General features: G+C 40.2%; 1 protein-coding gene across 2 annotated transcripts in view; it reads right to left on the bottom strand.

Annotated features, from left to right (window-relative positions):
- Positions 1 to 962: 962 nt before the first annotated feature.
- Positions 963 to 22,243, bottom strand: part of FHL2 (four and a half LIM domains 2) — a 34,224-nt gene continuing 12,943 nt past the window's right edge. For both annotated transcript variants that reach the window (XM_070943263.1, XM_070943265.1), the window contains exons 3-8: positions 20,239 to 20,297; positions 15,597 to 15,776; positions 10,595 to 10,769; positions 8,405 to 8,574; positions 5,408 to 5,594; positions 963 to 2,553 (exon numbers count right to left, since the gene is read on the bottom strand). In XM_070943263.1, coding sequence (XP_070799364.1) covers positions 2,402 to 2,553; positions 5,408 to 5,594; positions 8,405 to 8,574; positions 10,595 to 10,769; positions 15,597 to 15,776; positions 20,239 to 20,265 — 891 coding nt within the window. In that variant the 5' untranslated portion in view covers positions 20,266 to 20,297 and the 3' untranslated portion in view covers positions 963 to 2,401. The remainder of the gene's footprint in view (positions 2,554 to 5,407; positions 5,595 to 8,404; positions 8,575 to 10,594; positions 10,770 to 15,596; positions 15,777 to 20,238; positions 20,298 to 22,243) is intronic.

Here is a 22,243-nt window from a genome sequence, read left to right as displayed (position 1 = left end):
GTAGCTAATGTGAAAATGGTACTTCGGGCAAAGAAAAGAGATTCTCTTTCTGGGATGGGATGTTTTGCATTTCCATCTTATATGAGATCAGAGGATGAAAGCATAGAAACAAAATGTTTACTGACCATTATCTGCTCTGTTTTAATAGTGAAAATAGTGATAGTGAAAATGTTGCTCTGGTGGGTTTTTTTATAAAGATGCTTGGGACTTTTTATGTATTGTTTTTATTGTGCTGTTTGTTCTTAGTCAATTGACCAGAGTCTTGGAACAGTGTGATTAGAGATATCCTATAATCCATCTATCTCCAATTGCCTTGAATTATGGCCATGTCCGCAGCTGCCAATCATAATTGCATGGACTTAGTGCAGCTCTCAAGGGAAAGTAAATTCTCCCTTCCTGAGCTGGGAAAGAGATTTAACCTGTGCAATAACCTGGCGTCCAGAGAGATGATACCTAATACTTCTGTTCAGCTGTGTTTTTAATGCACTTACCAAAGAATCCCATTTATTTATTGATGAATATTTCTCAGTAAAACATTAACTCAGTAGATTTGTAAAGAGATTACACAGTGAATCACCTGTAGACGAACAGCTGTTGTGATCTGGGAGTTGAAGTCCACAAGTCTTAAAGCTGCCAATTTTGGGGACCCTGGTCTACACAAATAAGGAAATGCAGCAAATAGATATCATTCATTATCACAACTACAACAGCACAAGAAATAGAATGGAAGGTAAATTTTCATTATGGTCTATTTCAGGAAATTAGAGCAATTTGTTACCTCCATATGAAGTAATTAACTATGTCCCATATTTTATGATACAGTGTGTAATGGTGAAACCAATATAAAATGCTTTGATTTTATATTGGTTTCTGAAAATTGGCTTCTTTTAGAAATCAACAGTTCCTCTTTTTATGTAGATTCATATTTTTAAAGAGAAGGAGTCTACTCAAGCTTTACCTTAATGGTTAACATTTATTAAAATGTCCGAATTCACAAAAATACAACACTTTGCTAGAAATACATTTATTACTTTGCAATCTCTAAGGTGCAATGAAATTTCAAAAATCTGTTAGGAGTAAAAACTTTATTTTGTGCAATGATCTTGCAACATCCTGAAATAATGTATATATTATACATTATTGTATATTTGCATCCACCAAACTTGGGCATTTATTTGGGAACAAGTTCATGTGTTTGGAAATGGGAATAGCTCCGAATGCTGATGAAGAAAATCATCATGATTCTTTAATCAATCTTTTTAAGGTATGGCACAAATATAGTATTACTGATATGTATCTAAATTAACCTACATTATTATCATCTATACATTTGTGAACTGGGAAGTTTAAATATTTATTCTTCCTCCACCAACACTCTAATCAGTGGCAATTGTAATTCTTCAGAAAATCTTATTGTATCTGACAAAGAAAATTATCTAAATCACTCAAATTTTGTATTGGTTGTTTTGCATTTAGGAATGAGAAGTATTGCTTGATAACTGATATAAAAAGAATTACCTTTTCTCTTATACCATGTTTTCCCGAAAATAAGACCCTTCTTATATTTTTTTGAACCCTGAAATAAGCATGGCCTTATTGCCATGCGCTCAAAAGCCCAATTGGGCTTATTATCAGGGGATGTCTTATTTTGGGGGAAACAGGGTATCTACTCCAATACGTTTCTACAGTCTAAAAAGAGAAAAAAACTCAGATATAATGCCTACACAAGTTCTCCCTGTTAGCCAGGCGCCATCATCCAGACCAAACCTTTTTATTCCCGATCTCTCAGTTGAGCTCAGTAAGACCTCTGCACAATTTGAAACCCTGCTTTAATTGCTCCATAACATCTGGAATATATTGTAGTGATGTTTTTACTTCCTTTCAAGTAAATGAGAGTAAAAAGGTCTCTTTCAAATGAGTTCAATTCCTTGGTGACTTAATGGAGATGAACTTTTCTTCTCAATGCCAAAGCGGCTTGCCACTGCCTTCCTTCAAGAATTTTTTTTTTTTAATTCTCAGTCAAATCTATAGCCTTGGAATTTCGAGTAGTTTCCTATCCAAATATCTGAACTTGCTTAGCTTTTCAAGATCAGCTGATGTTGACTAGATTCTACCACCTAATTGTTTAAACTTGAGTATATACTCTCAAATCTGCTCTATGAAGGGAGGCTGAGGTCTGAAGGATGAGCTCTAATGTACAATACTGCAGGTGTGACCAGCAATCATGGCTTTGTTTCCTTTGTATAAGTATATTGTGTTGAGGCATAGCATCCAAAAAGAGCTAGTGTTAACTATTGCTGAGGGAAAAAAATACTTTCTGCACTTGATCAAAACAGGCACATCATTATGTGTATTAGAAAACATTGTAAATACAACTTTTTTCAAAAATGCTTTTCATCTTTTAAATGTCTTTCCCACATTCGGGACACAGGATGTCATCTCTTTCTGTGAGGAAACCACGGCCCACCAATGATAGGGAACATTTCTTGCAGTTGAAACAATCATTGTGCCATTGCCGTTCCTCAAAAGAAATATACTTGGTGCCACCAAGCCCTGAAAAAAGATGGTATGAGAAAAAAAGTGAGGCACATCAGTGTGAAATAGTTGGAACTGGATCTTTGGTTATGAAGCAACCTTTTCTGACCTAATATCCCCAGATATGTTTGACCATGACTTCCAAGAAGGAAATAGCAGACTGAAGATGGCTCCAAAAAGCAGAGCCAATGACAGCATTGGAATGAATAGCCAGTAAGAAGACTGGATATTCAATAATTCTCTAGATGAGAGAGGACTTGAGATTGTCCATAGTTGCTCTAGAGCAGGGGTGTCAAACACAAGGCCCCAGGGCCAGATCCAGCCGTGATGTGGTCGGATCCGGCCCGCGGGGCCATCCTGGAAAATGTATGGGGCCGGCACGCATGGTTTTGGCTCAGTCTACCCAATGCGAAGAGGAAACATGCCAGCTGTTTGGGGAGTGGCGTCAAGCTAGCCATGCCCACCCAGTTGGCCACACCCACTCAGTCGCCTACGCCTCCCGCCCCAAGGTCAACCACAGCCCTCAATGAAATTGGGACAGTTGCTTATTGTGCAATGAATGCATGACAGCAACCTGCACCAGATTTAGAGCTCTGGGAGACAAGGGAATAGACAGCCTGCTCAAACTGCAGTTGGCACCTTTTAGTTTGCATACTTCCATACTTCATTTTTTAAAATTACGTGTTAACTGCTTTCCAGCTATTAGGAACATTTGGATCAACGTGTTTTACCGAACCAGGTACATTTCCCTCAATCCTTTTGGAATTATTTATTTTAAAAAAACCTGATTGGAAAATGCCTTTGTTTCACTTTAAAAAAAAAAAACAGTTTAAAAAATTGGACACCTAAGAGAACTAGAAGCAATTAAAGTTTACAATCAAAAGCAAAAGGATACTTAAACTCAATTTGCAATTCTAGAATGAAGCAAAATATTTTAACGTTGGACATACTAAGGGATATTTTTGAACGATGGACCCAGAAGTTAATTTTTATACTCTCTGCCTTTATAGAAAGATCGTGTCTAAAAGATATAGAAGAGAAACAACCTGTATTTGACAAGACTGAGACTGAATTGAAAGTAGACCTACAAATGACAGATTAAAGAATGTTATAAAACTGATTGATGTTTTATTAATTAAAATCAAATCAAGAGCAAATCAAGAGAATGACCTGGCTAATTTTTTATACTGCATTTATAAAAGATGTTTGTTAAAATTTGGAAAAAAAAATAAATGAAAAGAAATCATAGTCTGCTACATTCTAAATTGCTAAAGATTAAGATTATTAGATGTAAAAGGAAGGAATATAAAACTGGCCTATTTAATCAAGGTTAAAATAAGATACATGACCATCTCTAGTAATCTTTAATAGACTTTTGCTTTCATGCTGTTTCTTGAATGCAAAAATAGCCACTTGTATCAGAATGTAAATAATTGTTTTGTGATGCTGCAGCTTATTTGGGCTACATCAGAGCTGGATATTTTTGGATGAGAGTTACATATCCTTGTTCCATAACCTCATATACATGCACATACACACCCCCTTTCTCTGGCAACAAGAATGGGAATGTGTGATTGATTGTATACAACAATACCTGTTCCCCAATACTATGGACACTATTCAGGGGTATTTTCCCCAGCCCATTCTCTGCCTCCCACCTCTCCAAGTAATTGAGTGGATAAGGAATTCCCAAACATACTTTTCAGATTAAATGAAGTTGCTGGGCATAGAACCACTGGAAGCGGAAGCTAAATAAATTGACAGAGGAAATGGGAAACTTTGGAATACAACCGAATAATAATGGACTGAATGTGATGCCCTTTTTGTAACTAACTAAAATGAGATGACCAATGAGATGTGAGGAATCTATGGACACTGCAGTGGTTGGACTGAATCATGGACACAAAACCCTTTAATTCTTCTCATTCCTTCTCCCCCCATCAATGGCAATGTTTTCTGATAAGTTCTAGCCATTATTTCAATTTCCTGCACTGCCCCAAACAGGCTTTAGATAAAAACAATTGTGAGCCTTAAATAGACACCAGAAGGAAACTGCTAGGAATCATGGTCCTGCCAGTTATCAAAGATGCCAAGTATTAATGGTAAATAATGGCATCTGAGTGATAACAATAGCTCTACCCCATTATTGTTGAAAGCGTGATTTCAGTGCCATTGACTCTTCAGGACCTCACAATCTACTGTACTGGCCATAAGGGGCAATGAGTAGAAATAGAACTAAGGGTTTATTTACTCGGTGTTACTTCTGACTACACTTTTTTGACAAAATTATTGATTGCATGTGACTTTCTCATGCCTTATTCTCAGACTCTTCTGCTGATAGGAAGTAGCTATTTAGGCACCAGTTTTTACATTTGTCTATTGTGTATTTTTAAATAATTCTTTTTGAGTTATAAACCTGCTTCGTCATCAATGTTCAGGTTACAGTCCTTCTTTTAGGAATACTCATAGGCAGATGCCAATGCTTTCCTTCCAACAACTAGTGCACTGTTTTTCAACATTGGCAGCTTTAAGATGTGCAGAATTCTGGGAGTTTAAATCCAGACACCTTAAAGTTGGCAAGGCTAAAAACCCTGAATTGCACTCTTCTAGGATCTGGCACTTACAGGCATATAGTGGATATCAAAGATGGACTGTGTATATTCTTGGAATTAGTATTTCCCCCCCTCATTTAGATCTTTGGGGACCAATCTAAAACTTTATGTACCAGATTTTTAAATTAAACATTGCTACAATTTTTACAAACTATCACCACTACGGTAGAGCATGGTTTTGCTCATGATGATGATAATTTATATTGACTACTAATAGAAATTCTTCCTATTTTCAAAGAAGGCAATATCAAAGTACCTACCACTTATTGGGTTAGTGCACCCTGCACACTTCTTGGCATAGAGGCTACAAAAGCAGTTCAGACAATATGCAAACTCATCTCGGGAAGTGAAACGTTGTCCAGATAGCTGTTTTTTGCATCCAGTACACACAAAACACTCTTTGTGCCATGGTTGCTCTCGGTAAGTAATTCCTCCAGTAGTGATTGGCTGTTTATTTAAAATAGGAATCGGGGGGGGGGGCGAGGGGGCAAGGAAAGAAAGTGAAGAGTTCATTTTTTGTTTACTATGTGCAATCCATGTTCTTTAACTTAAATAAAATGCAAATATTTTAGAAAAAAGCAAAGTAATCTTGAGCAGTAGCTCCTAATATTTTAAATTAAGATATTATCCAATGTCCAATTACTCCATAGGTTTCTAATCAATGGAAGTTTTCAAGGTTACAAGCACAAGAAGGCAACACCTTCCATCTCCCCAAAACATACACATATTCATGTGTTACATTTTCCATTATCTCCCCAAGATAATTTCTATTCCCAAACCAACAGGCTTCTCCAAAGGTATCAGTATTGACCCTCAAAGCTTGATGCGGGTAGCCATTGTTGTTGTTATTCATGGTTCTATTAAAATAGTATTTCTTAAATTATTTTCATATAATAAATGTTTTGGGAGGGTCAATAAATAATCTGAAACTTCATGAGAAAGTCAATAGGCTCAAGAATTTGTGGACTCATTCCTTAGACAGAATTATTCTATTAAATAATAGAATAATAGCGGTGAACGAGAAAGATCAGCACTGACTTTGTATCTTAATAATGGAGATATGATATTGCCAGAACATGTGTGTATTATGGTTACAGATGAAACTCAAAAAATTAGAATATCATGCAAAAGTTCATTTATTTCAGTAATGCAACTTAAAAGGTGAAACTAATATATGAGATAGACTCATGACATGCAAAGCGAGATAGTTCAAGCCTTGATTTGTCATACTTTTGATGATTATGGCTTACAGCTCATGAAAACCCCAAATTCACAATCTCAGAAACTTAGAATATTGTGAAAAGGTTCAATATTCTAGGCTCAAAGTGTCCCACTCTAATCAGCTAATTAAGCCATAACACCTGCAAAGGGTTCCTGAGTCTTTAAATGGTCTCTCAGTCTGGTTCAGTAGGAATCACAATCATGGGAAAGACTGCTGACCTGACAGTTGTGCAGAAAACCATCATTGACACCCTCCATAAGGAGGGAAAGCCTCAAAAGATAATTGCAAAAGAAGTTGGATGTTCCCAAAGTGCTGTATCAAAGCACATTAATAGACAGTTATGTGGAAGGGAAAAGTGTGGAAGAAAAAGGTGCACAAGCAGCAGGGATGACCGCAGCCTGGAGAGGATTGTCAGGAAAAGGCCATTCAAAAGTGTTGGGGACTTTCACAAGGAGGCTGGAGTCAGTGCATCAAGAGCCACCACACACAGACGGATCCTGGACATGGGCTTCAAATGTCGTATTCTTCGTCAAGCCGCTCCTGAACAACAAACAATGTCAGAAGCATCTTACCTGGGATAAAGAAAAAAAGAACTGGTCTGTTGGTCAGTGGTCCAAAGTCCTCTTTTCTGATGAGAGCAACTTTTGCATCTCATTTGGAAACCAAAGACCCAGAGTCTGGAGGAAGAATGGAGAGGCACACACTGCAAGATACTTGAAGTCCAGTGTGAAGTTTCCACAGTTTGTGTTGTTTTGGGGAGCCATGTCATCTGCTGGTGTTGGTCCACTGAGCTTCATTAAGTCCCGGGTGAACGCAGCCGTCTCACAGGAGATTTTGGAGCACTTCATGCTTCCTTCCGCAGACGAGCTTTATGGGGATGCTGACTTCATTTTCCAGCAGGACTTGGCACCTGCCCACACTGCCAAATGTACCAAAACCTGGTTCAATGACCATGGGATTACTGTGCTTGATTGGCCAGCAAACTCACCTGACCTGAACTCCATAGAGAATCTATGGGGCATTGCCAAGAGAAAGATGAGAGACATGAGACCGAACAATGCAGAAGAGCTGAAGGCCGCTATTGAAGCATCCTGTCTTCCATAACACCTCAGCAGTGCCACAGGTTGATAGCATCCATGCTACGCCGCATTGAGGCAGTAATTGATGCAAAAGGGGCCCAAACCAAGTACTGAGTACATATGCATGCTTATACTTTTCAGAGGTCCGATATTGTTCTATGTACAATCCTTGTTTTATTGATTTCATGTAATATTCTAATTTTCTGAGATTGTGAATCTGGGGTTTTCATGAGCTGTAAGCCATAATCATCAAAATTATGATAAATCAAGGCTTGAACTATCTCTCTTTGCATGTCATGAGTCTATCTCATATATTAGTTTCACCTTTTAAGTTGCATTACTGAAATAAATGAACTTTTGCACGATATTCTAATTTTTTGAGTTTCACCTGTAGATTGCAAGCAGGAACACAGTTGCAGCAGCAGGGTGAACAATGCACTAACAAACTCCTAATCTGATTCAAACGCTCACTGCAGAATTCAGGCAACTGCAACATAAATGGTAAAGAACAGATAAGAAGCCTCAAGATAGATTCTTTCTCACAGTTCTTGAGTCTCTGTGTGGACTTCAAGTTCCAAAACTGGTGGACTTTAACTCCCAGAATTCCCCAGCCAGACAAGCTGGCTAGGGAATTCTGGGTTGAAATTCACCCAAATTAAAGTTACCAAGGTTGAGAAATACTGCTCTGTACTGTGATTGTAATGAATAACTGAGAGAGCACAGCAAAGGCAGAGTTTTCTCCCTGTTCCTTCCTCTGGTCTGATTTCTCTTCCACAATTATGTCATTGATAAGAAAGCGTTTATTTTAGATCAATTTATCTTTCAGTATCAGATTTAACAAAAGAAAGGGCAGGTTATGGTAGGATAAAGCCTGGAACAATTGGCTTAGATAAAGAGGAGAAGCAGACAAAATACGTATTTCGGAGCATAACATTTCATAGCAAAATAAACTTTACCTTCTTGCACTGTACACACTGCATAGCGAACTGCTTCTCATAGCAGGGCACACAGAAATTCTGATTGTCCTTGGGAATAAAACTCTTTGTTCCAATGGGCTGTTGGCACCGATGGCAGATAAAACAGGTCTCATGCCAGCTGCTTCCCTTATATTCCATCTTCCGTGTCCCTATGAGAAGAATAAACCCAGGACCACCCTTTAAGTTGTTACAGCACCAAAAACATAGAGATTCCATGTTTCATTTCTACCTATTCCATTTTCCAGTTAGTAAAAGGGAAGAATCTGGACAGGTTGCCAAAAATTAGGAATAATGGCACCCTATAATCTTTAATTTCTCAGATCCTCAATAGCAATAGCAATAGCCCTTAGATTTATATACCGCTTCATAGTGCTTTACAGCCCTCTCTAAGCGGTTTACAGAGTCAGCATATTGCCCCCAACAATCTGGGTCCTCATTTGACTGACTTCGGAAGGATGGAAGCTGAGTCAACCTTGAGCCTGGTGAGATTCGATCTGCCAAACTGCTGGCAGCCAGTGATCAGCAGACGTAGCCTGCAGTACTGCACTCTAACCAGTGCACCACCTTGGCTCTCTCTATACTAAATACTACTAAATACTAAATGCTAAAAATAAGCCCTCTGAAGAATAAGTTTCCCTAATTTGATGCCCTTCAGACACAACAACAGATATTGCTAACCCAAGTGGCCACTAGATGGCAGGAAAAGATATGAGATTTTTTTTCTGCCACCTAGTGGCTGTGTGTGTTATTGCAGTCTGGATATGGCAACCCTGGGCATTGTAGAATAACATTTCTAATTGACCCCAAAGAGGATTATTTATTAAATGAGTTCACACAATGGAGCTAGGGCATCATGGTTGGTCGCCAACCATGGTTGGTTGAAACACAGCTGTTAAAATCTTGGGATTTTTGCTTCTTTTTGAGGAGACAGGAACTGATTTTTATTGGAGGAAGATCATTTCAAGTCGTACACAAAAGGATCTATGAAAATCCCTTTTAAAATGAACAAACATGAAAAATTGTTTTGCCCTTCATAATTCATCCTTTTTTGTAATAGCAATATGGCAATATTGGTTTATAAGGAAGCTTAAGGAAGACTGAAAGGAGGATAATATAGAACTAGTTAGAAACCCTAACTCCGTAAAAAGAAACAGAAAAACTTCTGATTGTACCTACAATATATATGTTGCAACTCTGCCTTTTCTGCAGCTTCTCTGCACTGTTGTTCTTGGCCTTTCAAAAGACATCCAGTGCAGCTCCCACCCACCCCTCATCCCAGCTTAACTGCCCTGTATGAAAAATGTTCTCTGCTGGCTGAAGAACACATTTCTACTAGATCAGTGGTGGGTTTCAAAAATTTTCACTACCGGTTCGATGGGCATGGCTAGATGGGGGGCATGTGACTGAGTGGGCGTGGCCAACTTGATGTCACTCATGCCACACCCACTCAGTCACATGACCCCTCCCCACCTAGCCATGCCCACAGGAAAAAGTAAGAAAATTTTTGGAATTTCCACCTATCTACTCCCGCTTTCCCTTCACCAGTCGCCCCCGTTTCCCCTCCTTTAGCGGCCCTGGCCCTAGCCCCACTTCCTTCTCCACCACCGCCTCTTTGTTCGGGTTGCTTACCTTCCGCAGCGGCTGGCCAGAGTCCGGAAGGCAAGCTGACCGGAGTTTACGGTAGCCTCTAGCCAGCCTCCACTGCTGGAAAACGGCTGGCAAAGAAGCCTCCCAGCCACCACCTCTTTAAGAGCCACTTTGCAGTTGCGGTGGTTAGCTGCAGGCTGCCGAAAAGTATCGGAGGTTGCAGAAAAAGCTGCTGCCATCGCTGTCATGTTCTTCGCTCATGCACATCCCATTGGACTTGCAAGGCAATGGGATGTGCAGGTGTGAAGAACATGGCGGTAACGAACATGGTGGGTGGGCAAGCGAGCAGCGACCGGGGGACTGGTTCGGGAGCATGGCCAGCCGGCTATTGCTACTAGTTTGGCAACCTTGGCCAAATTTCCACCAACTGTTTGCACGAACCGCTGCGATACCACCTCTGTACCAGACCATTGGAAGGCAAATAAAAGTCTTGATAAAGCATCTTACAAAAGAACCTTCCTCTGGTTTTAGAAAGTATTTCACGAAAACCCTTTTGTGTCTCCAGAGCAGACAAGATCTAACCTGGCATGATGGTCTTTTTGCACTCGCTACACTTGGAGGAATATTCATTTGAGTAACATTCGGTACACAGGAGGTGCTCTTCCTTCGCAGCAAAAGGTTTGTCCACCAAGGAGTTCTTGCACTGGAAGCAATGGAAGCAGGTTTCATGCCAATGACGATCCTTGTAGGACAGGTCCTGTGGAAATCCCAAACCACATAAACCTACATGAAGAAATACTCCATGCCCTTGAGACAAATTGATCACATGAGGATTGACAACTAATGGAAAACATGTGACCAGATATGATATTTGAATCTATCTAAATTTAACCTCTAATTTTCTAGCCAGCATTCATTTTTTTAAAAAAATCTTTGAATAAGCCACTGTTGCTATCCTTTTAATAAACACAAGCTGTATGAATGGCCCTTTTACCCCCTTTTACCATAAAAATATTATGCACTGACATTTTTCCATGTTTTATCCTTGAGCTGTATGTAGTATCTTTGTAGTCTGTCCAGAGTTGTATCCTTGTATGAATGAAGGTGAACAGGATGTGCCCCAGGATAAAGTTGCAGGATCCAATCCGGGTTGGTCACCAGGATCAGACTCCAAAACTTCCAATGTAATCCACTGAATCCCCTGCATGGATTGCCTCTGGTTCAGAATGCGGCCGCGCGGGTGGTTATGGGGGCGACTCGACACTCCCATGTAACACCTCTCCTGCGCGAGCTGGACTGGCTCCCGGTGGTCTTCCAGGTGCGCTTCAAGGTATTGGTTACCACCTTTAGAGTGCTCCATAGCTTAGGACCCGGGTACTTACAAGACCGTCTTCTGCCACTGGTAGCCTCCCACCGACCAGTACACTCCCACAGAGAGGGCTTCCTCAGGGTGCCATCAGCCAGACAATGCCGGCTGGCGGCCCCCAGGGGGAGAGCATTCTCTGTGGGGGCACCTACCCTCTGGAACGAGTTGCCCCCAGAGATACGGCGGATCCCTGACCTTCGTGCTTTCTGAACTGCCCTAAAGACGTTTTTGTTTCATCAAGCCAGGCTGGCCTGACCTACTCTTTTTAAAAAGAATTGTTTTAAAAAATTAGGGGTTTTAATATAGGGTTTTTAACTATGGGCCAAATTGATTTAATTGGATTTTAATATTGTTTTAAATTTTGTATCTGTGTATTTTATTTGCTGGCTGTTCACCGCCCCGAGTCCCTCGGGAGAGGGGACGGTATATAAATATAATAAACTAACTAACTAACTAACTAACTCTGTGACAATGTAGGACAGATGGGGAGGAAGCTAACCATCAGATTGCAAGAACACATTGCCTGCTGATTGTTGAATCAGCAGGCACAAAAATAGCCAGAGAAGTGATTGAAGCCTGTCAGTCAACAGGAGTGCTGATTTATCACCAGCTTATCAAATACTTAGGAGGTGAGGGCTTGGCAACACAAGGAAACAACAGCCAATGACTTAATAGCTGGTCATCAACACCCCGATCAACAACTAAAAAGTCATACACAACCAGGCACTTTATAATACCACACACAGACACACAAGCATACGCTCTGCTAGAGAAAAGTTCCCAGAAGATGAGCTCCAGCACGAGTCCGAAAGCTCAGAAGATTAAACCTCTGGTCCTGGTGACACACCCAGATTGGATCCTGTGTCCTTGTATGCTATCCAGAGTCACTATTGTGAAATAGATGGATATACACACATACAAACACACATACAAACCACGGGTGAAATCCAGCAGGTTCTGACAGGACCTGGAAAACTGGTAGTGAAAATTTTGAGCAGTTCGGAGAACCAGTAGCGGAAATTTTGAGTAGTTCAGAGACCGGCAAATACCACCTCTAACTGGCCCCAGAGTGGAATGGGAATGGAGATTTTGCACTATCCTTCCCCCAGGAGTGGGGTGGGAATGGGGATTTTGCAGTATCCTTCCCCTGCCATGCCCACCAAGCTACGCCCACAGAACCGGTAGTAAAAAAAAAAAATGGATTTCACCACTGATACAAACACATTGTGAATGCAATTCTATGCATCTCGCTGGAGCAGAGAAGTTTGGGACCAGGTTATTCATGCGTTTGCTGCTAGGTTTATTCACTCTTGATGTCAACTTCAAGATTTTCCTTGCTCTCTCTCTTAGGGTTCTTTACCTAAAATCCATATCGGATTTTAGGTAAAGATTAGGGGAAAAATGCTACCATATGACATCTCCGATAAAGCCAATTCCCATATTAGAAGAGCCTTACTCTACTAGATGGCTTGCACTTTACTAATAATCAAATTAATAAAATAATCAAATGAACATTACTTAGAACTGGGCTGCTGGAAAATTTTTACTTTTTTATTTCTCATGGAATTTTATTTCAGATTCAGTCAAACATGCCTTCCTGTGTTCATCAATTTTTTTATTTTCCTGCTAAACTGACTGGAAAACAAACCATAAAATACGGACAGCTGCTGACCTTTGCAGAACTATGCATATACAAATCTGTTTTACTGGGGTTTAGCTTGATGTGATTTATTATTTAATGCAAGAATGGGATCTTAGAATTGCATTATTTAGCGTATGGCACGTGTTAGCCAGGGATCACCGAAGCAGCTGGCTGCCTCTGTGAAAGGAATGTTATTTTACCCGTGGGACGCCTGAATGCCAGTAGGCAATATGGAGAGGCTCCTTTCCTGTCCCTATGTGGTTTATTCACTCATGGGAGTCGAACCGCCAAGCTGCCATCCTCAGTGGAGCGCAAGCTCAGCGTCTTACGTGAGCCACCGTGGCCCCCTTTAGAATTGCAATTAAGGGAGTATTAAAAAGATATTATGAGAAACCTATATGCCAAGCTTGTCTGCTGCACACAAGTAAAGATGTACCAGGCACTCAAATCATGTATCATCAGGAGAAACTCACATACTTATTATTTTCAATAATTTTGGAAAGTACTGTCTACTGAAATGTTTCTCAAGCTTAGCAGCTTGAAAATGTGTGGAGTTCTCCCAGAATTCCCCAGCCAGCCATTCTGAGAGTTGAAGTCCACATATCTTCAAGATGCTAAGTTTGAGAAATACTGATCTATTGTTTATCATTTCTGTGAGTTACTGGATGGTTAATACCATACAACCATCAATATCTGCTTGGTCATTCTCTCCCATTGTAGTTAAGACATCAAGTCAATGCATAAACAAGCATGTGTGAACACACCACTTTTCACCTATATTCCCCCATCGCTAACAAATATTTTCTTAGTTGTTCACCCAGAGAGGAAGGGGCCCACCATCTTCTATGACTCACTTATTTGCTCTTGCAGAAGGGCCTGTGGTGTAGGAGAGATCAGGTAGCATTAAGCTTCCCCAATCCCTCTGTCTGAGTTGAAAAGTTCAACTAATTCCTGCCTTGCTTTGAGATATCTTGAAGACAGGCCAGCAAAGGGATTCAGGAACGTCAACACACACAAAGTGCACAAGGGATTTAAAAAAAAAAAAAAAATCCTACTCAAAAGAAATTCTGGGAAGAAACAGTTTGTCAGCTTCAGGAATTTCCACATACTAACCTCTCTTTTTTTGGCTTTTTGGGTTTGCTTCTGCTGGCTGCCCCTCTTCCCCAGAAGTCTAAAGTAAATTAAACTAATAAACTAATTAATCATATTAGTTTATTTTGGACACTTGGCAATCAGCTCATTTTTATCAACATTTACAGCATCCAGTGGCCACATCTGCAATTTTTGCTGTTTTTTGCTGGATTTTGACATTTACTTCCAGTTTTCAGCAAAAAAGCACCCACTGGATATAATGGCTTCATTTAACAACTGTGGCATTTGCTTAAACCGCCATGGTGTTTGCTTAACAACCACTGCAAAATATTTAATAAAATCAGGTCTGGTCACATGGTGACCCACTGAAGGACTGCAACAATTAACAACCATAAATCTGGGCTCAGATACGGTCGTAAATCAAGGACGACCTATAATATATATTTTTGCAATTTAGATTTTCAGTTATATAATTTTTAACATTTTATAAAAATAAGGGAAGTAAAAAGGCCTATTTGTTACTTGGTTACTTTTATGAATGGGAACAAATAAGTCTTTGTTGCTTTTATTAAAGGGCTGTATTCTTTCCCTTTATCCCACGTCTGTCCTCCTCACAAATCAAGTTGATTCCTTGTGCCTTAAGCTGGGGAATCATTCAAGCATCTTGCCCAGGCTAGGATGAGTACAGTGCATGGGAATGGGTTCCCTCAAATCCAGCAGCACTTCTGGTCCTTCTTGGTTTTCGTGGTATTTGTTTTAATATAGAAAAGAAAAGAAGCAGAATGCATCAGAAGGAAAAAACAAAGTCAAACCAAAAAATTGCTTATCTCAGGACTAGAGAAAAGCAACATCTGGAGCAGCTGTTATAAGGAAACTCTGCTTTGGCTGTTTTGAAAAGTTCCAATGAACCAAAGCCATTCGAAATGCATATATTTCTTGCACCACTTGACATGGGGAGAATCAGGGGTGGGCTTCAAAAATTTTAGCAAGGGATTCTCTGCCCGGTTGCTGGGTGGGCGTGGCCATGGTAGGCGTGGCCTACCATGGCCACGCCTCCTGCACCATGACAGGGGGCGAGTTTTTGTCCTCCCGGGCTCTGGAGGTTTTCCTCAAGCCTCTCGGAGGGCGAAAATGGCCTCCCCAGCTCCGGAGGCCCTCTGGAGGCCGGAAACAGGCCCGTTTCTGACCTTCCCGAACTTCCAGTAGGCCTGTTTTTCACCATCTCCGAACCTCCACGCACACCCTACGCTTACCTGCATCCAAAATGGGCCACATGGGGATGCCTGAGAGAGACAGGGTGGGATGGGCCAGCCAGGAGTGGGATTTGGGGGTTCTCCAAACTGCACAGAATCTTAGCTAGAGGTTCTCCTGAACCCCTGCGAATCCCCAGCAGTCCACCCCGGGTAGAATCCTTGGGGAACCTTTTGGAGAGACCCGATGGCAAGTAAGGAAGCTTAGGTCAGAGAAAAGGCAGGGCAGCCTACCTTACAATCACAGCCAATTGGCTTCTTACATTCTTCACAGTTGTTGGAGTACAAGCTCTCATAGCACTTGATGCAGTAGGGACTCTCCTCCTTCAAAATATATTTCTTGCCAAACAGTGTCTCCTTGCAATAGTGGCAGTCAAAGCGTTCAGTCATGTTGGCATCAGGGATTTGATCAGGCTGTAAACAAAAAGATGAGAAGTGTTAAGTTCAAAAGGGTGGAACATCAGCAGGGAGGAGGATGAAGATGATTCCACGATTCCTTCTAGGAGCCTCACTCAGGATGACATATGAAAGGACCCTTCAGACAGTCATTCAGATGCCTTGATCATCTCATGGCTTGACTAGTGTAACCCAAAAGCTTCAATGGGCCCAGAATGCAACAACTATAGGCAGCGATGTGCATGTCTTGGAATGCCTATGTAACACCTCTGCTCCACAAGCTGCACTGGTTCCCAATGTACTTCCAGGTGCAATTCAAGGTGCTGGTCACTGCCTATAAAGCCCTACTTGGCATAAGGCCTTTTAGCCTGAGAGAACACCTGTCTCCCATAGTATTTGCCTGGCTGGTTCAAGGAGTTGGCACACTCCAGATTCCTTCCGTTATACAATGTTATCTATCAGATGCGTGCCTTCTGTAGTTGTACCTGCTCTCTGGAACCTGGTTTCCACCCAGATTCCAATGGTCCCTACCCTATGTATTCAAAGGGCCCTGAAACGTGGCTCTTCAACCAAGTCTTTGGTGAGGATGATTGACCTCTCTTTTCTTCTTTTTCTTTCTTCTATTCTGGGTTTGCTTTCTCTGTCATCTTTGCTTCTTTTGTTGTGTTGTGTTTGGGTTTTTTTGTCTTTTTGTGTTATTTCTTTGTTTTTAAAAGTTTTTAACAATTTACAAACTATCTAAAGTCACTGAAAGGGGGAAGCATATAAATTCAATAATATTATTATTATCTTCTGATAGGAAAAGAAGATGAGCTTGTGAATTGACAGCTTGCTAACCCCAGGATAGGATCTTCACCAGAGCTCCTTTTGTGTGATAAATACAGTAAGGATAGTAGCTTTCCAAAATATAATAGCCTATCAGAATACAGATGGATAAACTGTATAGTCAGTAGTGGGTTTCAATTTAGTTTGCTACTGGTTTGCTCGTGTGCGCGTGCTCGCGCACAATGCTTCTGCACATGCGCAGAAGCGTCCGGGCTGGTGGGTGGAGCGTCCTGCTGCCACGGCTACCGGTTCACCCAATCTGGGGCAAACTGGTAGCAACCCACCACTGTGTATAGTGCAATATCCTTTCTGCTTTGAGCATGAGCACAAGACTGATATCTTCTGTAGGGGAAACAAGATGAACCGGGAAAGCCATATATTTTCGTTTTCATGGGGAGAATAATATCAGGAGCAAATATCAGATTAAATGGCATCATTGCATTGCTGTAAATGTCTCCTAACTTTAGAAACTCTAGATCTGTCATGTAAAATTAACCTTGGTGATTAAGCAATGTTGTGAGATTTTCTCCCAGTATAAACATAGCCTAGTACGGGTAGTGTTTGTAGATCCACCTCTTGTTTTGATCATGCCTGATAATCGAGCAGACCTTTGAAATCTACACATATTTGCAACCATTCTCTGTGGATATTTGAACAGTCACAAGCATGATAAGGAAGCCTGTACAGAAGTCCTGCTGATTTTCACCACAGAATGGTTTTTTTTTTTTTTTTTTTAAAAAGAAAATGTTGTATATTTACTATTCTGTATTCAATCTGAAAAAATGTTTGGAATGTTTCCTTGCAGGCTCAAAAAACTGCAGGTAGAAGATCCATCATTCCATCCCATTGTTCAATTGCAGATAATGGGAAATGGCCACTTTCGTTCTATCAACTTGGATTGCTCCTGTCAATCAAGGGTTCAGAGATTTCATTTCATTGATGGGGCTTCTAATGTTCCTAGGCCTGTCATACAGAATGATCTTCAAAGCAAGTTGCTTCAACCGAGCAACTTTCCTAGTCATTGTTGAGAATCTTCTATCATCGTTAATATGTGTAAGATACCCAGGAAGTTTGTTCACATGCATAAAGTAATCATGAGAATACATCAGGGTTGAGAGAGAGGGAGGGAGGGAGGGAGGGAGGGATTTTTTCCCCAAAGCCTGCCACATCTATGTCCTTCTTTAAATCAAGTGTAAGAAGTTAGCTTTCTTCCAACACAAGCATTCAGCTTTATGAACATAAGAACATCGGCAGTGCCTGTAGGAGACAAAAAAACCCCCCTAAGAAACAAAATAGGGATTGCACCAATTTCCCCCTTTGTCTTTTGGATATGACCAAAGTCAAATTCAGTTCATCTCTTGGCCTAATCCCCATCAGACTGAAATGGACTCTCCTTATCCCCAGACAAAGCCCAATGCAAGCTCATCTACACCAAAAAATAGTTGGCCTCATCTCACCTGCCCTCAGTCTTGTCCAAGACCAGTGAATTACAACATAAAGAAACTCCAACATTCCATCCTATATCAATTGATGACCTCAACATTCCATCTCCACTGCAATGGACTTCCCAGCTCTGCTGCCCTCCTGAAAGGTCTATTTACCTAATAATAGAACTAACCACAGGTACACTGAACCTGACAGGCAGCCAGCAAATCAGATCCCTAGGATTTCCTACCTTGTATCAAAATCTTTGTTTTTCCTTTGTTCAGGGTCCCTCTTTTTGTAAAGCAGCCCCTCAATGATCCTTGATTAAACATGGTTCTTCTCCTCAATGATCTCTGGGACAGTCAGACTACCATCAAAACTAATTTACAGCCATTAATTTACAGGATTTTCATGAATGGTACACTAATTTTTGAAGCCAACACTATATACCATGGCAGAAAATTCCAGGGCTCAATTGTTTTGTGCAAAAAATATGTCTATATGTCTGTCCTGATTCTTGCAGTACTCAATTTCATTAGGTGACTTCTGGTCCTAGAATTTTGGAAAGAGGAAAATAGCTTCACCTTGTCCACTTTATCCATATTTTGCATACCATTGTATATTTCAATCATGTTCTCTCTTATATGTCCCCTTTCTAGACTAAAAAGCCCCAAATGTCATTCCTTTGCAGAACTGATACAAGAGACAGTAGCAGTTATCAAAATAATTCTGCAATGGAAATATTTAGTAACATTGTCCTGTTAACTTAAATTCTTAGGATGGTTTTAAAATGAAGAATGAAACTAGGGAAATTGTGGGAAAAGAGCAAATGTTGTCATGGATAATTTTAAGTTGCCTCACATAGTCTGAACAAAAGAATGTCTGGTCATGAAAAAGAAATAATGCATCTAATGGACTGTGCTTTGAAGACAGGACAAGAAGCAATAGAGAGAAACTAAACTAAGAGAGAATCAGCCTACAACTTAAAGAGTTCTACAATTTTTTTCTTGAAGATCACCCAGAAATTACCATTGGTCCAGAATGCAGTCACTTGCACAGTGTTAAGCATCCTTCAGTTTGTCTATGTTGCATTTTCTCTGTGTGAACAGCAGTGGCTCCCAGTTTCTTTTGGGATGTAATTCAAGATGTTGAAACTCCTGGCAGTGAGCTGAATTAGCCTGCAATACTAAATTCTAACTACTGCACCACAACAGCTCCTCTGCCTGTTCTGTCAGGCTGGGCAACTCCAGATCCCTTTCCTTAAAGGCTGCTGTCTAGTGGGGTGTAAGAAGTGTGCATTCTCTGTAGCAGCCTCTGCATTGTGGAATATCCAACCCTTTTAGACTTCTGAAAAACCATGAAGATTTGGCTTTTTTCTCTAGCACTAAGATAAAGTGAGGTTGAATTCTATGAATTCTATGGTTTCATAGATTGGAAATTGCGGGTTTTCTAGCATTTGGTTCTATTATTGTTATGAGCTACCCACAGTTATGTTTTACAAGATGGGATGCTATATAAGGTGTATGTATGTATGTATGTATGTATGTATGTATGTATGTATGTCAGGGGTGGGTTCTACTTACTTTTACTACCGGTTCGCAATGGGGCCGCGTGTGCTTGCTTTGCTCAAACGACCGCGCACTCTTCTGCACATGTGCAGAAACATTCTGATGATGTCGGGGTCGGTGGGCAGAGCCTCCCATCGGTTTTACCACTGGTTCTATAGAACTGGTGCGAACCAGGGGCAACCCACCACTGATGTATGTATGTATGTATGTATGTATGTATGTATGTATGTATGTATGTATCAGGGGTGGGTTCTACTTACCTTTACTATCGGTTCACAATGGGGCTGCGCACATTCACAGAAGCTTCTGCGCATGCGCAGAAGCATTCTGATGACATCGGGCTCAGTGGGTGGAGCCTCCCTCTGGTTTTACTACCGGTTCTATAGAACCGGTTCAAACCGGGGACAACCCACCACTAGTATGTGTGTGTGTGTGTGTGTGTGTGTGTGTGTGTGTGTATGTATGTACAAAGTATATAAATAAGACTAGACTGGTACCTGATATCCTTCTTTCCCATTTTGGGTAAAAAGATAAAAATTTTAAAGAGCTCAAAGGATATAAAAATATTATTGTCTTCACAGTGATATCTATAAAGTTCCCAGCAGCAGATAAATTTTTGTCTTTCAACAAAGATACTAAGGGCAAGAGTGCGGAAAACATACCTTTAATCCACAAGTTTTAATATCCATCAGTTGGAACAATCATCTCACTTTCCCTGAACCTGCACCAGAAGAAAAAATTTATTTACCATGTCTGTCTACATATTAACCAACTTTTTTTTACACGGAAATCAGTTTTATTAGAAGACAACTGAATTATGCTACATTCATAGTTTAAAGTGTATCAAATGAGAACTTTGACTCTTCTGAGGGTGTAAATTATGTCAGCAATCAACCAGTGTCATTGAATTCCACACACATTTCACTTTCATCGTACTGACCCACATCCCCTGTCTCCAAATTTTCAAAACAAGAAGCGAAAGAAGGCAATTGGGCAACAGCAAAGAATTACCAAGACATTATCTAGGATTTTGCAATCTAAATAGATAAGTGAGATTCAGTTAAAGAATACTATTGCTAGGAAATATCAAGTTGGCTTCGAAAAAAGTTCCTTTTGTGCCAGGCTCAGAGAAAAAGAGCCACCAATTGCTTCAATTATTGTTGATCCTGCATTTGGCCACCAACCAACTCTTATAGTGGTATAAAATTTTACAATTATCCATTGGAAAAATATATTGTACTAAAAGGGTATGACTAACTTGGAAAGTATAAATGTTTATAGTTGGCAATAGACTGATGTCAACATGTGATCATTCTTTTAGATACTTTAGGATTTCATTCAGTCATTTACAGTACAAGATTTCTATTTCTCTCCATCTCTTAATCATATGCCTACAGACGTTTGACTCATGCATTATGCAGCTAAACCATAATGCATTTTGCTTAGATTTAGCTGAGAATGTGAACTATGAACTCTGTCAAATAATGATCTCAATTTAAGCAATACAGCATTATGACATAAGCCAGGTTAAAGTAAAACTCTATTAATGTCTGAGGTTTGGCATCTCTCTCATCCCTCTATCAGCTTTTGGAAAAGAAATAAAAACTTTTTTTAAAAAAAACACCAAAAGATATCAAAGAATTATTGTTTTGGCAGTCACCAAATTGGCCAGAGACTTCTAGAAAGATCTCAGGCACATTCGTTCTTCTTCCTTCCTCTTTACACAATTAGTTTCCTTCCCACATAAAGGAAAAAAAATGACTAAACATATTAAGGATTTGTCAGCTCTACACAACAGGAAGAAAGAGACCTCCTTTTAAGAACTCCTCACCCTACTTTCTTTGGAGTGTGTGGGTTGTTTTATAAATCTGTGGTGATTTATTCAATCTGGTAGAATGCAGGCCAGCTCATACTGGGCTATTTAACCTGGGGAATGTTTAGAATGTGCACTTTTCCTTCTCATGCAATAAATTGAAAGTCCAAGTTTCGATCAGCAACAGGAGCTTGGCATGGGGTGCAGATTTTTCTAAGGCTGCGGGGGACAGGCTGCTATAATTTTTCTTTTCTAAGTTCAGTGTTGAGTTTCAAACTGTAGGATAGAATCCAGTTTTTCTATCTGAAAGTATCCCTAAGTAGTGTCTGCGCATTAGTTTAGTTCAGAAGACATATATTAAGGCCATTTTTGAAAGCGTATCTCTTTATACAATATTTATTGCTATTATAATAATTTTGTATTCAAATAAATCTCCTTGTAAATGCTAGAGTCCAGGCCTGTCAAACTGGTGGCCCTTGGGCCGGATGTGACACACACACAGGCCACGCCTACCCCAGCTCCGCAAAGGCAAAAAACATCACGATACGTCACATGACGCAATTGAGTTTGAAACCCATGTGCTAGACAAATGAGGAAAGTACTATAGCAAGTTTTTTTCTATTCCCATAATATAATCTAGCAGAAGTAAATTGTGACAATGTATAGTTGATATCAATGGGAGTAAATGCACTGATTAAACTTTTAACCAGATTTAAATGGAGCATGAAGTCCTTTTGATAGACTGAATTTCAAACCTTCAAGCTCTGCACAAAATTTATCTTGCTTCGGGGGAAGAAGGATAATAAAGTAATATAATGAATGATAAGCCAAATAATAATTTCTTTTAACAGCGT

The sequence above is a fragment of the Pituophis catenifer genome, unplaced genomic scaffold, assembly GCF_029215685.1.
Source record: "Pituophis catenifer annectens isolate HBS135680 unplaced genomic scaffold, rPitCat1.0.hap2 SCAF_4, whole genome shotgun sequence".
Classification (NCBI taxonomy): domain Eukaryota; kingdom Metazoa; phylum Chordata; class Lepidosauria; order Squamata; family Colubridae; genus Pituophis; species Pituophis catenifer.
The sequence above is the reverse complement of the archived record's forward strand: the minus strand, read 5'-3'. Positions and strand labels throughout refer to the sequence as shown.